A 16,147-nucleotide genomic window follows, 5' to 3' on the forward strand; every position below is an offset into this window, starting at 1 on the left:
GAAAAGGCTAAACGTATAGGAAACTGTCTTCTTTTGAATTTGAAAGGAATATTTTTTATCAGATGGAATGAGAGGTATGCGCGGTATAAGAACAGTATCAAGGTTTAATCCATCTATTACACAGGCCTCTATGTGTCTTTGTAGACACATAATTGTCAACCTTACCCCATTGATGGCATAAGATTGCTTAGTAGCATAATTACAGTACCTACTTTCAGTTTTAGCTCATGAGGAGGCATTCGTCCTTCAGCGCTTCGCTCTTTAGAGACTGAAACGTTGACACAGTAATTAACAGTTCACTGATACTGGAACCGCTGTGCCCTACAGGGAAGAGAAGCAGGGGTGTAAAGAAGTAACTTGAAATTATTCGAATGTTTGCGATTGGTGGAAGGTGAAGGTGACCACGTAGAACCATGCTCATTCCGTTCGTTAAAATGATAGCTGTCGTTGAAGTGGAAGGGCACCCAGAGGTTGCATCAGCTGAGTAAGGAAACATACCAAACCATACATATAATTATATATATATATATATATATATATATATATACACATATATATATCTCGATTTTGCTTTTTCTCAATAGATGCACCTTTAACTCTACAGACAGTGTTTTGGCAAATGTGCATATGTGAAGATGGCCCAAAGTCATGTTTTGAGATAGTTTACTTCACTTTATATTTATTGGAGAGAAAACACACCAACCTGTATGCATTTTCACATAACACAATATAGTTTGAAAGTATCAGAAACCATATTTACATTAAAACAATTATCACTTTCACCAGATTATGCATCATAGGAGTACAAAACAGTTTCAATGTTTAAGTCTTTGCAGTTTTGATTATATATAAGAAGGGTGTGCTTTTTGAAACCAAGTATGTACAAAAAATAAATAGCACACAATATTAACCAGCAGTTTTCTTTTGTTTCTCCTCACTCGGAAGGCGATAATAGGCAAAGCCCGTCTACAGAGCATCAAGACTTTAGTAGTGTACATTTAAACAGTGCATTTACACAATTCGATAGTAGCCGTACTGTATTAAGAAACATGCACAGTTTTCGATGCTTAAAAGTTTGTAGCAAAAGGCACAAATTGTCCCAAGATATCAAAGACTTAATTACAATACTTGCGAGCAATATTCCTTTCAATCCAAGATCTCAATGCATTTATATACAAACATTCAAAGCGGAAAACAGTGAATTAAATACACATTCAATTAACTGATTTTATCTATAGAAACATAGTTCAATACAGACATATGATTTTGGAAACAATTGAATGACTAAACAGTTATTTCTGAGTAAATAATCAACATGATGTTTTTTCTGACATTTGTGAACCATTTACAACGTTAAAAACAAAGTCACAGTTGGAGGAATCTGTTTTATGTACTTTTTGGTATCCTTTTAATCAGAAGAGAAAGAGTTTCAATAAGAAAACTATTAATTACCTCTAAATATCTTGGTATAACCAGATGAATGGAGACTAATGTGCAAAATACTGCTCTCTTTCTCCACTTACTTTAAACTAGGATGCATTCTAGCATGTACCACTCTGTAGATAAGAGTATAAAACCGCATCGGAAGAAAGCAACTAACAAAGATGCTAGACACAGACAAAGTATTGTCATGTTTCAAGAACACTGGGTAAACAAAAATCTCGAACCAATAAAGAGTTCACAAAGTTACTGATAGACTATTTATGTTGCGTACACAGTGCACTCTACTGGGGACCCCTTTCTGTGGAGTTGTGTCAGGGAGGATGAGTTTTGGAGCAACACACCCCTTCAAAAGCCTCTTTCAGCGCATGCAAGAGTGCCTACAGAATGCACTCTACTGCAGTCAACTGAAGACAGCAAAAGTGACGTGTAATAGAGGTAAGCCAGCTACGATGTCGCCCCACGAGTTGGTAAGTTTGCTTTGTCCTACATCATGACCTTGGCAAATGACTTTCAAAGTAAAAACATGTTTCCCCTGCTTATTACCTGGCATTACCTCATTAAATGAGGGTGCCGCAGAGGCTATAATACATCGGGACCCCTCTCTAATTCGGTCAGAGGAGTTGGGGTCCATCCCAAACGCTTGCTTGAATCTGGGCCATCTTATACCAAAATAACACTGTTCGTTGCCAACACTGAATGAGGAGCAAGTGGCTGCACTCAGCACCTCTATACGCTTAGGGGTAGATCAAAATGTAACAAATGAGATACTGGATACCGAGATTATAAACCAGTGTGAGGCGGAGCTCACTCCCCAAGCTGCCATAACAATAACAGCAAGTAATAACGCTGTTTCCCCGGATAAAGACTCATTGATAGATCAATCTCTGAATCTTATCTTTAACACACAGGAAAAGATAACCAATATTCACTATCCTCCTCAGCTTCCCTTTTTTTTCTTGCTCTATACCAGACCAAAGTAGAAACCTGCCACTAGGGGCAACAACTATATCTGCCCTGCATTTCATTTTAAATTCATTGGCGAAATTATACAAGAATATAAATACTAATATAAATGAACAAAGATCCATGATTCACACCAACTCTCAATTGGCCTTTTTGGAGGGATATATAACAGCTACTAAAGGAACCAGCAGAAGTAAATCACCTATAGAGAAACTGGACTCGCAATATTCTCCTCCTTCTGTAGACCTAAACTCTACCATCTCAACGGCCACGAAGTGGGAGTCTCAAAACCAGCAAACCAGCAAATGATTTAACAAGTCGAGTGTGATACTAAACTGGCTCAAAATATAAACACTGCTCCTAGCAGTATCCTCAATCAAGTGCCGTCGATACAGGAGCAGAGAAAAGAGGACTCTTCACAAAAACAGATGGAGAACCTTCAAGAGGAGTTGGCAAACTACTCGATCTACTATAAGAGAAAGAAAAAGGATAAAGAACGTCAATGGCTTTAAAGAAAAATAAGTCTAAAAATAGAAAGCTGGATAGCATTTATAACAGTTGTAAATCCCGAAGGTTTCTACGATATCTTACCTCCAAAAGAATCTCAACATCCGGAGAGCAGATTGCTAATAAGTCAACCATGAGGAAAAAGAAGCGTGGAAATACAGTTCAACTACAGCAAAACCCACAGCAACCATTGACTTCAAGGGAAGATGGTCATTCAGGTCAGACAGCTCTGCCTGCTACAAGCTTTCATGGAGAACTGTTAAACTCTTTATTAGACAACTCAGTTGAATCCATTAACCAATCGCCTACAGTCGGACAGGTTTAAAACAGTCACCCCACTGTGGGCAAGATGCCTGAATCCACAAATGTAGAGATACCATCAGTAACATGGGTTAAGATGAAAATAAACTTCTCAAATTCCATCTATGTTTGATCCTGGGACTTTTGTCATAATAGAAGAAAGAATATTGGCTGTATTCCATAAAGGTCAAGATACTAAAACACCAGAAATATACCATCTTACTTAAACAAACCATCAAGAGACCGGCCTGTGCCGGCTGTTATTGGAAACATTATGGATGGTTAAGGAATCGGTTATACTCAATAGATCGAATGTCTTGCAACTACTCAAGAACTTTGATTCCCTGGCTAGAATTGGTTCATACGGCACAAGCAGGTGGGATTTGTGAACGATTACTAATTGGATCATGTGATTTTGCACATCAATTCTATGTTTGTCGCCCAAAGATTACTCGTAGGTCCTGACCAACTACTACTCTATGGGTACGACTTGCCCGAGATGTCGAAACCAAATGACTTTCTACAGCGGCCCACATTGAAGAGTTGTGGTCCTGTCGAGAATAATCATCAATGGAGACCAGCTCAGATGTATGTGATTTTTTATGAGGAGGCCTCAGTTAAGAGGCAGGTTCAGATAGCGGAACCCTGTCCCAATGACAATAAAGAAGAAAACAAGGGCTGGCTTGCCCTAGTGCGCTCCACTCACAAACTGCCCTTGTTGATTAACAACTCCACTTTCAGGACAAGAGGGATATCCGTATTACTTTGTGGAATACAAGAGGATTTTCCCACCTAACCCAGAAGGGCAATTTTAATCTTGAAGCATCCCAAAATGTGGTCTTGCAAGAGACTTGGCTAATGAAGGAACCTGTTTTGGATGGATATTCCTTATTCCTTAATCCAACTACTCAAGGGAGCATGGGCCGCCCTGTTGTGGGGTTGTTGACTGGTATTCACAATGGTCTGGGTATTTCAGCTTAAGTGTGAGTGTATCCAAACTCCTTTGTCCAGGCCACAGACTTGACTTGGGATAAGGGAAGTTTCATGGCCATGCAATTTTCATTAGGTATTAACTTACATTGGAACCCGGATAGTATTCTGCAGGATGAATGGTTTGATGAATCGGTTGAAAGTATCTTGGCTAGCTGGCAAAAAGATGAGGTATTCTAATGCTATAATCATCTGCAGAGATTTACATTGTATTTGCTGTGGAACATCTTTAATTTCCCAATGCTTTAATTGTACAAAGGCAGACTCTAGAATTGGAGGTATTATTAAACAGGATATTATGTTTTCAGCTAATTGAGTGTCAACTAGCCTGAGACAAACTGAAAGTTACCAAAGCGCTTCTTTGTACCAGTAGTGAGACCCTTAGGAAAAGTGTAATAATATGAAGTAGGTAATAGTGAAAGTTCAGTGTAATGCCTTGAAAGAATTACAGAGAAAGGTAAGGGATGACAGAGGAAGCAAGATTCTGCGACTCGGTCGAATTTCTGATCAGACAGCAGCTCATATTTCAAAGTTTACCTTACCAGGCGCGTGGATAATAGGGAAGATTCAAGCAAAGAGGAGGTATATACACTTCCACTTCATACCTATGCTACCTCCTTCGTCAGGCAGGGGAGATGGTGGTAACATCATGGATGGCACTGCACAGCTTTCTCAGACAAGGTGCTCAAATATAGTAAAGGGCATTTTAGAAAAAGATGCATTTATTTAACTGGACCTAACGCAAGACTAGGAGGTCATTTGTTTCATATATTGTTGATAAAGACAACATGAAAATGTTTTGGAAAATAACACTGTGTACTTATGGGGTCCAGGCATCTACTGTAGTTTTTTTATGTTACACTATAAAAAACACGATTGTGAATGGTTTGGCTTTTTACCACAATTTGCACTTGGTTTACTTTGTCATCATGGGCCAACCATTACCCCCTAAAGTCCTTACCTTGTCCTCCACCAAACCTTTTCTGGAAAAAACGAAACTCAGAGAGGCATGCTCAAGCAGTCATGCAACAGGGTTCTTGGTCACTCAAAGTAGGTGACCTTGGCCTTTCTTACAGTAAACAGGAGCCAGTTGGTCCGCGTCCAACTTTTCACTATTACAAGCGACTGCCTTATGAGCTAAATGGATCTGCATTTACAATGGTCACGTAGATCAAAGTGTGCAGCAGTGGTCACATATAGATGATGAAAAGAATTACAGACAGTAGTGAAACTGGAATTCAGATCTTGGCAAGGTAGGGAGTAGGAGGGGTGGATATGCTTCACAGAGAAACGTGCATGAGGGCACATTTTAAAATGTCAATAGTTTCTGTCTAGGACAGCAATTTAGCTCAGGGTTCCAACAAGGTTGGAAGGAGAGAGCAAGGAAATCAGACTAACTAGAGTGCATAAAGTAGGGGATAAAGTATCACTTACAATACGTTATAAGGCTATAAATTGGCAGCAGGCAGGGCCACAGAACACGAAAGTGACTTGCAGTACACATTTTACTCAAGGTGGGGGCATTTTTTCCTTTACATAACAGGATCTTGCCCTCATCTCGTGCAAGAAATGTTCGCTTGTTTTCTCCAATTCTCGCCAACATGTAGAATCTATATGATTACACCAAACAAGATTCAGCTCGTAAACACACATTTTAAGCAATTTAATATTGATCTATTTAAAACTTTGTGATTTAGAGTAAGTGGCAACATGGAAATAGTGGACTACTCTCCTGTAATAAACTGAAGCAAGGGCACCAAAACAGAACCCCATAAATTATTCATTATTATATGTGAACTGTCTGAGGATTTAATTGTTTTAGTAACAGCTGAAATGTTCGTTGCCGAGCCGACATGAACATTGGGTGCGGTATCACAACTCAACTGTCACATGTTATTACAGTTGAACAGCAATGTTATTTTCTTATTACATGCAAATAATTAGATCACTTATTGGGTCACAACTTGACAGTAATGAGAACACGTTTTTACATATATACTGCTTCCTTTAAACAAACATGTTATGATTCCACCATTTGTGGAATAAGCAAAGCAGCGTGTACAGTGTAAATCTATGAGAGAGTAGATTGCTTTATCTGTATTTTATATCGTTACAAATGCAGGGTTTTGCTGGCCAAGTAAATCGGTCACAACCACTAGTAGACGTCAAACACACAATGAGAATCAAAATGCTGGCACCGACACAAAAAGACCAGCTTACAGTTTTACACTAAAGAATAATCAGATCATCAAAGAATGCAAATTAAGATGATACTAATAAGCAATATACACGTTTACAGTGCAATCACTGATGAGTGTAAACAAGAATGTTGGAGGTCCACCAATGTCACCCACACAAAAACACCACAAATCGTATCAGCTAAAGACTGGTCTTACCTTGGTCTTTTTTGCCTCGTCAAGAGTACAGAGCATCAATTCAGAGCCAGCAGGGACTGTGTGTTGAACACTTCCATGCTAATGCGGCCAGACTGGCCTGCAATTTGCATCTCCCACTTGTGTACAATGCACACCTTATTTATTTATATATAGAGAGAGAAACAATGATCTTTTGATCACAAAAGAACATACAATAGATAACAAATCAGATATGGCAGAAAGCAGTGAGCTTCTTACAAAGGGGTGAGTTCGACTGACATTCTTACTAGGTTGTGGAGGGGAGTAAACGGAAGGAATTACATAATGAGAGGTCACTAGCGCCCATTTCAAAGCTACCCAGGGACTTCATATTTAAGGAGCTTACAATGTATAACAGCTACCAGCTTAATTAATCCCCATTACAATTCTGCATGCCCCTTTACAGAGCACTAAAACGTTTTGGCAATTCAGAGTTAATGGTAAAAATGCATTAGGAAACACAGTTCCATTGAAAATACACATGAAGAGGAAGTTAAGCAACTGAACATAAATTGGAATAGTGGTAGACCTCAAAAGGAAAATATGCGGGGGTTCCAGATTGGCATCTAATCAAAAAACAGCGAGAAAGATATGCTGGAGTTATTTAACTGATGCTTGTAGCCTACAAGAACCCGATTAGATCGACACAAACAGCTCCCGGTATCCAGTAATATGGTCGCCGAAAAATTGCCGTTTTCACACGAAATCGCAGCAAAAAGGCTGTGGTGTAACCTGGTAAAGGTTTTTCCATTATACTACACAAGAGGAGCGGCTGTACCGTTTTCCTTGTGTGGCACAATGCGTCTGGGGATTGCAGGGGCCACAACACAGCCTTTTTGCCGTGATTTGTTTTTAAACAGCCATTTTCGTGGCGACTATTACATGGAACCCAGCTCCCCAGGTTAACTGGTGGCATACAAACAAACATGAACTCTTGTGTTTTTCAGAATGCATAAAGAAACATTTGGACAGATTTAGAAGTCAATTAAAGCATAATGGGCTTTCCACAATGGAAACAGTTTGCATCTCAAGTGCAAGTTGGATTTTCGGCATGCTACGTACTAGCTTTTGATATCCTAAAAGTAAGCTCCTTATCCTTACCAGGTGATACCTGATACCAAATGGCTACTTTTAGCTCCTGCCTACACGTTATTCTGTATGGGTTCAAGACAAGAAGTCCATCAATGGCGAGTCAAGTCAGCTAGGGCTACAATGTCATTCTACTTGCTGAAAGAGGCTTTCTATTTATGCGGTCTAAGCAGGGCATGTTGACCAGGAGGGACCCCCACCTGCACCATGGTTGGCCCAGGCACGTTATTGTAGCTCCCACAGATTGTTAGGACAACTCAGGTTCTCGCTAATTGTCTTTAACATCAATGGTGACCTTCGTTAAGAAGCTGACCCACTCTTTATATAAAAGTCTGTTTTTTCATCTATTCATCAGAGAGAACATCACAAAACACAGCTCACGGCAGTCAAATTCCTTCAAAATGGCCAATACCAAGCCCTAGATTTGTTTTCTGTTTAGAAAACTGTTAGTTGCATCTATTACAGTCTATTTTCTATAAGTGGTAAAGGTGCCATTTATCAGCTGTACTAGAATTATAGCTGCTTACCAGACAGGACTAATTACCTTTTTATGACAGTTACACATTAATGTATAGATCATGCACAAGAAAGTCAACATCCTTTTTATTCCATAGAAAATAAAGGCTGTGAACACGAACGTCCTTGGCCGTAGACCGATTAAGAATCAATTTGACACCACTTAATATTTGCTAAGTTTGGAATTCAGATGCAGATCACAGCTCTTTAGTCTCATTCAGTCCTGCAACTAGTAAGAATTCTGCACTGGAAGAATTAAAATCACAGATACATCAGTGTTTATATGCTCCATTTCATAAGAATTGCTGTAGCCACTGATCTGCCCACCCTCCTTGAGCTTGGGAATAATACCCAGAGTTGAAAGAAGTTCATCATCATATTTGGTTAACTACGAAATGAGAAAACAGCATCTCCCAACGAGTTTTACTTGAAGAAAAATAATTAACTATAAATGTAAACAGTACCATTTAGTCACATGCTGCTAGATATCATCACTAAAAACATGGTATTTGCCTCCTCTCATAGGTCCAGGAAAAGGCCGATGTTACCTGATCCTGACCCTGTGGGTGGTATTGTGAGGGAAGTGCCCAGAGGGGATACACATATTGGGGGAAAGTGGTAACTCCATTTACACATGATCCTTCCAATCTCCCTGAAACACTGATGGCATATTGTAAAGTCGAGCCCAGTGGTGTAACTGCTAATATTCATACAACATCCTCTGGTTTTTACAAACTGAAATCTAACCAACAATTGAAACAATATAGCCTTGAAAAGTGTGAAAACATTGTCAACCTTAATTCCCATAATACCCATGGGTACTGAGACTAAGAGGAGTCAATGTAGAACAGGAACAACCTTAAAACAAAAGCTGTGACGAGCTGTTCTAACCTCTATCAGCTGTGCTGGAGATTTAAAAATGGTGCACTTTACTATACACAAAAGAGTGGCAGGAGAGGAGGAGACGGTAGCAGAAAGTTACAGAGGTCGCAGAGTGGGAGACAAGCTCTGTGACAGAGCCACCAGAACGAGCCGTGCTAGAGGAGAGAGATGCTCACAGGTGCCTGCCTGGAGGCGTTGCATGCCGTAGCATAGAGACTCTGATAGAAGGTAGCGTCAGCAAGGCGGGACGCGATCTTACGGAATGGTCGTGGTGCCACTGGCCGTGGAAAAGAAGACCGACACAGGAACCACAAGAGACTATGCAAAACTGGGGCAATTGCCACGGTAACAGTGCTCCGTTACAGCCACACGTTCACCTGATGTGTCAACCAGGAGGAGTTGGGGGGTCCCCGGTACATTTTGTGAAGCTGAAGGGCTAAAAAGGTACAATTACCCACACATGAGACGACAGTTTGGGGAAACCTACAACTTGCATTGCCACCAGCCAAGAAAAATTGAAGTAAAGACGGAGGGCAGAAATGGCACAATTCTCCTCACATGAGATGTCAGTTTGTGGAGAACCTGGAACCCACATTGCCACAAACAAAGAAACATTAACAGTTGTGTAAAAAGTGAAACCATTCATTGCAGGCGAGTGAACCAGGAAAGGAACACGTTGTGTGAACTTGGAAGCATTTCTGGCAGACAAGTAAGGAAAGGAGCAGTTGTTTTGAAGAAGGGAAACTCTGTGGTCATAAAAAGTGTAAAGTAATTTGTTTTATCATTGTGACAAATGATTGTACAAGAGAGACTTGCTTTGCCATTCTGACAAGTGTATTCTATGAGAAATACTTATTACATCCTTCAGAGTAATCATTTTGTCATCTTGGAAGGAACACTTTGTGAGAAACAGTTGCTTTGGTTTCGAAAAGGTATTCTATGGTAAAGATTATTACATCCTTCTGCGCAACCATTTTTGACATATTGAAAGGAATACGTGTGAAAGAAACAGTTGTTTTGGTTTTGAACCAGTGTTCCATGGAAGAGACATTGGTTTTGCCACTTCGATAAATGTGTGGGATGAATGAGACAACTCCATTGAACTAAATATAATTATGTTGGAACAGAACTCTTTCAAAGGTCTTCCTAAATTGATCCTGGGAAGGGTGTCCGACCATGGGTACAAGGATTACTTTACTGGAGTTACAATTTTCAACTAGTGCACATTTGTGTTGAACTGGAAACAGACACATTTTCTTTGCACACTTTGATTTTATGTGTTAGTGTGAGGATCAGATATATTTTGAACACAAGATCGACTTTCTTTAGTTTTAGTTTGCTACTTAGGGACATTCATGGTAGGATGGGGTCATATAGGTCTTTATCCACAACCACTTTTATTTTTAATAAATATGGCAAATGTTGAGAAAATTACAACTTTATGTCCGTCTCTCATTTCTGACCCCTCACAATACGCATACACAATACACCACTGAGAGATGTGAGATTTTAAACATTGTAAAGTTACAATATCTAAAAAAAACAAAATAAGCCTGGAATATATGTTGTCCATAACTGATACTGTTTTCAAGTGAGCTATTGAGTGCTCATTTCTTTAAACCACGTTTATATTATTTCCTATAATTGTGAATGTCAAGTCTTTAAGCAGCAGCAGCACCTCAGTTTTGAAGACTTACGGTGAGGGGATGTTATGTCAGTGAAAATACCTCATTTGTCAGTGGTAAAATTGGAATTTATTTTAAGATCATGGGAAAGCAACATAAGTTTGCCAAATAGGATAAAAGTCAAAACAATACTAGAAATCAAAATACACCAGTTTACCCAGGCACATTATACGTGATGAGGTGTAGCTACATTTCAGAGAACCTGAAAAGAACACATCGTCAAAAAACAAATGGAAAAAAGAAAACGAGGTACTTGAAATTGTAATGAACTTGTAATAAGAGTGCAAAACATCACTGCATAACAAGACACAGCCCCCTTAGGAGTCATATTCTAAATCACAATTTCATTGATTAAACTAAGGAGTTGTGAGAACACTTAGCAAACATAATGTGCACTGCAGCAGTACAAGCAGAAAGCGCCCGGTTTGTGAACAGAAAAGTTACAAACTAGAAAGCTAGCACAAACTTCAGCCTGACAACAGCCTTGGCAATTAATAACAAAGACAGATTTAGTAAACCAACAAATTATAGTCAATCCAAAGGTAAACAATCCTACAAGATCAGCTAAGAAAGAGTTGGAACAGGCGAATGGCCATAATAACCATACAGTGTGGTACTTCCTTTAATGAACCGCTCAGACCATTGCGTGATCGGTATGCTGTTTCTGAAAACAGTCAGCCGAAAATCTGCATTTACAGAGAATAGATCTCCTTTCATTAGCAAATGGGGGAAAGGGTTTTGGGCAATTATGTTTGCACAAAAAAAGCTTTCAAGCCAATTGAGGCACATTCAGAGGCCTATTAAACTAGCCACTATTCTGGAAGTATTGACACCAAGGAGGACATTTATTTTCCAAATAATAAGGTTACATTTCCCATCTCACTACATGGACTCCTCAATGAGGACACTGGATTTAAATGTAAATCGCAAATGGACTGAAATCATTTATTGGCCGAATAGCTGCACATCAAGTATCAACTCAGGAAAGGACTGGCCAGGGGCTTGCATAGATCCAGAGACTCAAAATGGAACCTAGAGCATAACAGCAATGGTTAATTTAATAGCCGGAAATGCAAATCTAGGACGTACAATGCAACCACATTTTAATGAAACAATGGCCAGTCACTGGCGAGCAAGAAAGCAATCCTACTAAAATTGCAGACCATACCATTTTTTGGAGATTAATGATATTGTATAACTCAAGATGAGATGTTCCTTGAGTTGGGATTTTATACAAGCAGTGCTTTGCTTTGACAGTACCAATAAAATTAGGTGGTAAAGTGTTTATGCTTTACAGAAATTGCTAGTTAGTATTTTAACATAATTATGCAGAGCCACGTCTTTCGCTAAAAGGTATCTCCCCTGAAGACTACTGGATAAAATGGTATAGGATTTGTAAACCATCCCACTTAACTATGCTGGCTCAAAGATGCTTCTGACACATCCACACCTTTGCTCCTTTGGAGAACATTCAAGAAGTGGTGTATATAGGAGAAGTCTGGTATAAAGGCGAGGCAGAGACATTCTCCAGATACAAAAACTTAAAAGGGAAAAATACTTAGTTATTGATAGGCATCTTGGAAAAACAGGTTTCTAGCTATAATGAGGTTTAATTTTAAAAAAAGAAAATTCCCCTTCTCTGCAAAAAACATTTCAATGTGAATAATAAGAATGACCATTTGAATGGTGAAAACTATATAGCGAGTTAAATTGTGATACTGAAAACAAATGGTAGTTATACTAAGTTCCAAGTTAATTATTATATTTACCGCACATTCAACAAACCATTATTTGAGCCATTGACTTTAATGCGAAAACAAGTGCATTGACCCAGCGATCTGTTGTTCCCACTAAAACGTCTAATAACCCAGAATGGAAAGCGACTTTGGTAGGCCATATATTATTGCATTTGCAAAGGAAGTGCTCCCTATTGAAAAACACAATTTATATCTACACCTATGAAGATGCAATACACGTTTTGCAGATTTTGAGGGCAGATGATATTGCGCTGCAAAGTAAGATCTCATGGGCTAAAAAAGATCTTTTTCCTTCATAAATATAATGTGCTCGCCCTATTAAAAACGTGTCAGAGAAAAGTGCAATGATTCTGGAGCAAAAAGTATAATGGACTTCAGAAATAGCGATTGACATAACAATTGAAATACAGGAAAGTCATGATTACTACTTTCAAACATATTCTCATACTACTTCGCGGAGACACAAACAGATTAAAGCACAAAGACAAGACACTAGCACATGGTCATTTAGTGTAAACTTTGACTTTGATAAGATGCACCTGAATGCCATAGGTTCTATTACATGTTTGAAATTTCCGCAAAATTACACAATCTATTAGGCTCACATTCCTCAAATGGAATTTTAAAAAAGATCAGCGCGCTGACAGACTAGGAGCATAAAACCTAACCTGAAAACTAAACAAAATTATCCTCCACCACATCCAAGAGTACAAAGCTCTGGAAGTCATAAAAAGGGGTTACCTTTCTTAAATGCTAGCAGTATGATTGAGTTTGACTTGGTTTAGCTCTATTCCTTCAAGGCCAGTTTAATGATATTTTGCGGTATTCTATTTAAATCAGACCTTTTTACTGATACAAGACTACAGCCGTCTTGTAACCTTTAGGCACATAAATACATGTATAAAATACGAGCATGTGAAGGTTTATAATACGTATACATATGCATGTTTTGTAAATTAATACGTTGTGAGGCTACTGTAGGTTTCCCTTTCCGTGCAGAAGCACATATGTCTAAGTGAGAACATATCAACGTGAGTCTTTCAAAAACATCAAAAGCATCCAAAGTTATGTTCAAGCTTCTTTGATGGCTGCATCAAAATATGGCGACTGGGCAGACGCTTCTTATTATTTCACTCCGAAATTCAAACAGAAGTAACGCCCATCAATGCCCATAACTCCGAATGAAAGGCCTGGTCTTCGAAGATGGCAGTCTGATCCATTTAGGTTGCAACTGTACTATGCAAACGCTACAGCATTTTACATTTCTAACAATTATTAGTGTTTTTAGGGCCAATATTCATGATCAACATCATTTTAAGCATAACACTCTTCCTAAAATGTTTTATTTTAAATCAAAGGCTGCATATTTGTAGACTCCATGTAATTCAAAGGGCGACTACAAATATACAAGTTTTATATTAGGATATGTTCTGTGAATCTCATCATAGTGTATCCCACATTTGTAACTCAATGCAAAGACAAAAGCAGCATTGATCTTGGTTTCATAGACCGCAGAAAGGCATGGGTAGACATAGCGTTGATGGTTCCCTTGCTCACTGGAATTTCGTTCTTGCCAAGGAGGTTCATTCCGGTTCCGGGTTTGAAGCAATCAATGTACTGTACAGTAAGTGGGTGAAGAGCTCCAGCGATTTTTTTTTTTAACACTGTCCAAAACTTTAAACATCGTCAAATATTTTGCTTTGAGAATTGGACATTGACAAGTACCTTCCACTAGGCGGATACCTGTAGAAAAGACGGAACAACGCAGTTTAGCACAGGCTTGTACCAAAATGAAGGTATACATTGTGAGATGAAAGCAACAAATGTGAATCGTCCCATCAGGATCAGCAGTTCAAGGCCGATTCTTGGTGCACTAGCTCATTTACTCTTCACTACATAAGTTACGGCAGACGCCCAAGCACGTGTAGTCAGCCCACTTCTTTCATTTCACTGCTAAAAGCAACTTCACATCCACCGTTATTCTTATTTCCTGTATTATATTACTACCTCTGTGTCTCTCAAATAGTAAATTAATCAGTGATCAATGATTTTGTCCCCACCGATTCCACTCGAAAACAGTTGAAAACATATATAGGAATGTCCCTAAGTTTCAAATGAACTTCCCCTCAAGCATTTAATTATTCAACAAACAGCTTTTGCAATGTGATTGCGTTCTATTTTATATACACCCCTTCTTCTCCATGCTCGCATATGCACAAGCGTACATTTCCCCATTTCATATGCAAGTTAAACCAATTTATTTCGCTGGTGGTTTTACGTCCACTACGCGCATCGTCTCACAGCTTTGTCACCATGTTTAAGGTTGTTTTATGAGGAAACCATTTTATGATTCCCATTAGGGCCTGCAATATCCACTATATGCTACTCTCTACCTTTTTGCCATCCAAATGCATGATTTGGTACAGGGCTGTCATTTCTTGGGCCATGCCTTTTATCAGAGCCGGTAAGTCAGCCTCACCTGCTTATAGTAGGGGATAGACTTAGCTACTCTGCCTCTGCACAGGCCTCCCCAGCACACGCCTCAAGGCCACCATCAAAATCTGAAGTGCAGGACTGTACCAGACTTAGAAGTAGTCAGTGTGGCTGAAAAGAAAGAAGCAAGTTGGCCATCAAGGTTGTCCAGGAATAGATCGAATAAGAAATGTTCGAGGGAGAAAAAAACAAAAATCATTTGAACGAAAATGACCTTCAATTTTCAATCCCACGAACATTTCTGGTAACCCGCCCCACCCCACCCCCTTACTTACCTGTTGGCAGCACACCCCCTTGTGTGCCGCCGTCTCCTGCATCCCTCTGCAACGCCGGTTCCCTTAATTTAAGTGCATGGGAACCTGCGCTGCAGAGTCCTCCTTTTTTTCCTTTTCTTAAACTTTCTTTAATCAGGAGCAGGGAAAATCCCCGCAATAACTGATGGCATTATAGTAAAATTATCGGCTGTACGTACTTTTCGTACAGCCGATTTTCAAACAAATCTCCCATTCGTTTTTTTCTCTCGAATATTTATACAGATTTCGGCCATCAACGCCATCTGTTCTTTGTTGGCTTCCCTGCTGCCACCCTCCCCAGGGCAAGGGGTCTATATTAGGAAGCATTTACTAAGGCAAGGAGGGGTACTTGTGCCAATTACATTTCTCCTTCACGTTTAATGCAGTGATCAAGACACAATTAAGATTCACAACCCCCCCAGGAGTAGCACAGGATTCCTCCTTTGCACCTACTGGCTTAACTGTCTCCCTTGGAACCCTGGCTACCGCACCGCTCTGCAATTCTCCTTACACACAGGTTCAACATTTCTGCCTGATGATGCTAAGAGGTTGTAGAAAACGGACATGCTAGTTTCATACATGACCATTATTCTAGGAAGGGTCAACGTACCTCCTCCGCACAACAATTAGAAAGCTCATTTCACCTATTTCAATGCACTAAATAAAGTTGCTATATTGTGGGCTTATCCTACTGCTAAAGAAACAGAGCCTCTAGGTATGGCTGTCCATTTGACGAGGAGAATGTAATGGATGATCTTTGGGGTAGTGTCAGATTGTTAGGCAGAAACCTGCGCAGTTCCCTTAGGGACCACTGC

At 39.5% G+C, this 16,147-nt stretch overlaps 1 protein-coding gene across 1 annotated transcript in view; it reads right to left on the reverse strand.

The window, feature by feature from the left end:
• Positions 1-651: 651 nt before the first annotated feature.
• The window catches only part of LMBRD2 (LMBR1 domain containing 2), a 1,998,085-nt gene continuing 1,982,589 nt past the window's right edge, over positions 652-16,147 (reverse strand). Inside the window, exon 18 of the mRNA XM_069627129.1 lies at positions 652-14,289. Within this exon, the coding sequence (XP_069483230.1) occupies positions 14,223-14,289 (67 nt within the window). The 3' untranslated portion in view covers positions 652-14,222. The remainder of the gene's footprint in view (positions 14,290-16,147) is intronic.

This window comes from Ambystoma mexicanum, chromosome 6p, assembly GCF_040938575.1.
Source record: "Ambystoma mexicanum isolate Mex_15411 chromosome 6p, UKY_AmexF1_1, whole genome shotgun sequence".
Taxonomy (NCBI): domain Eukaryota; kingdom Metazoa; phylum Chordata; class Amphibia; order Caudata; family Ambystomatidae; genus Ambystoma; species Ambystoma mexicanum.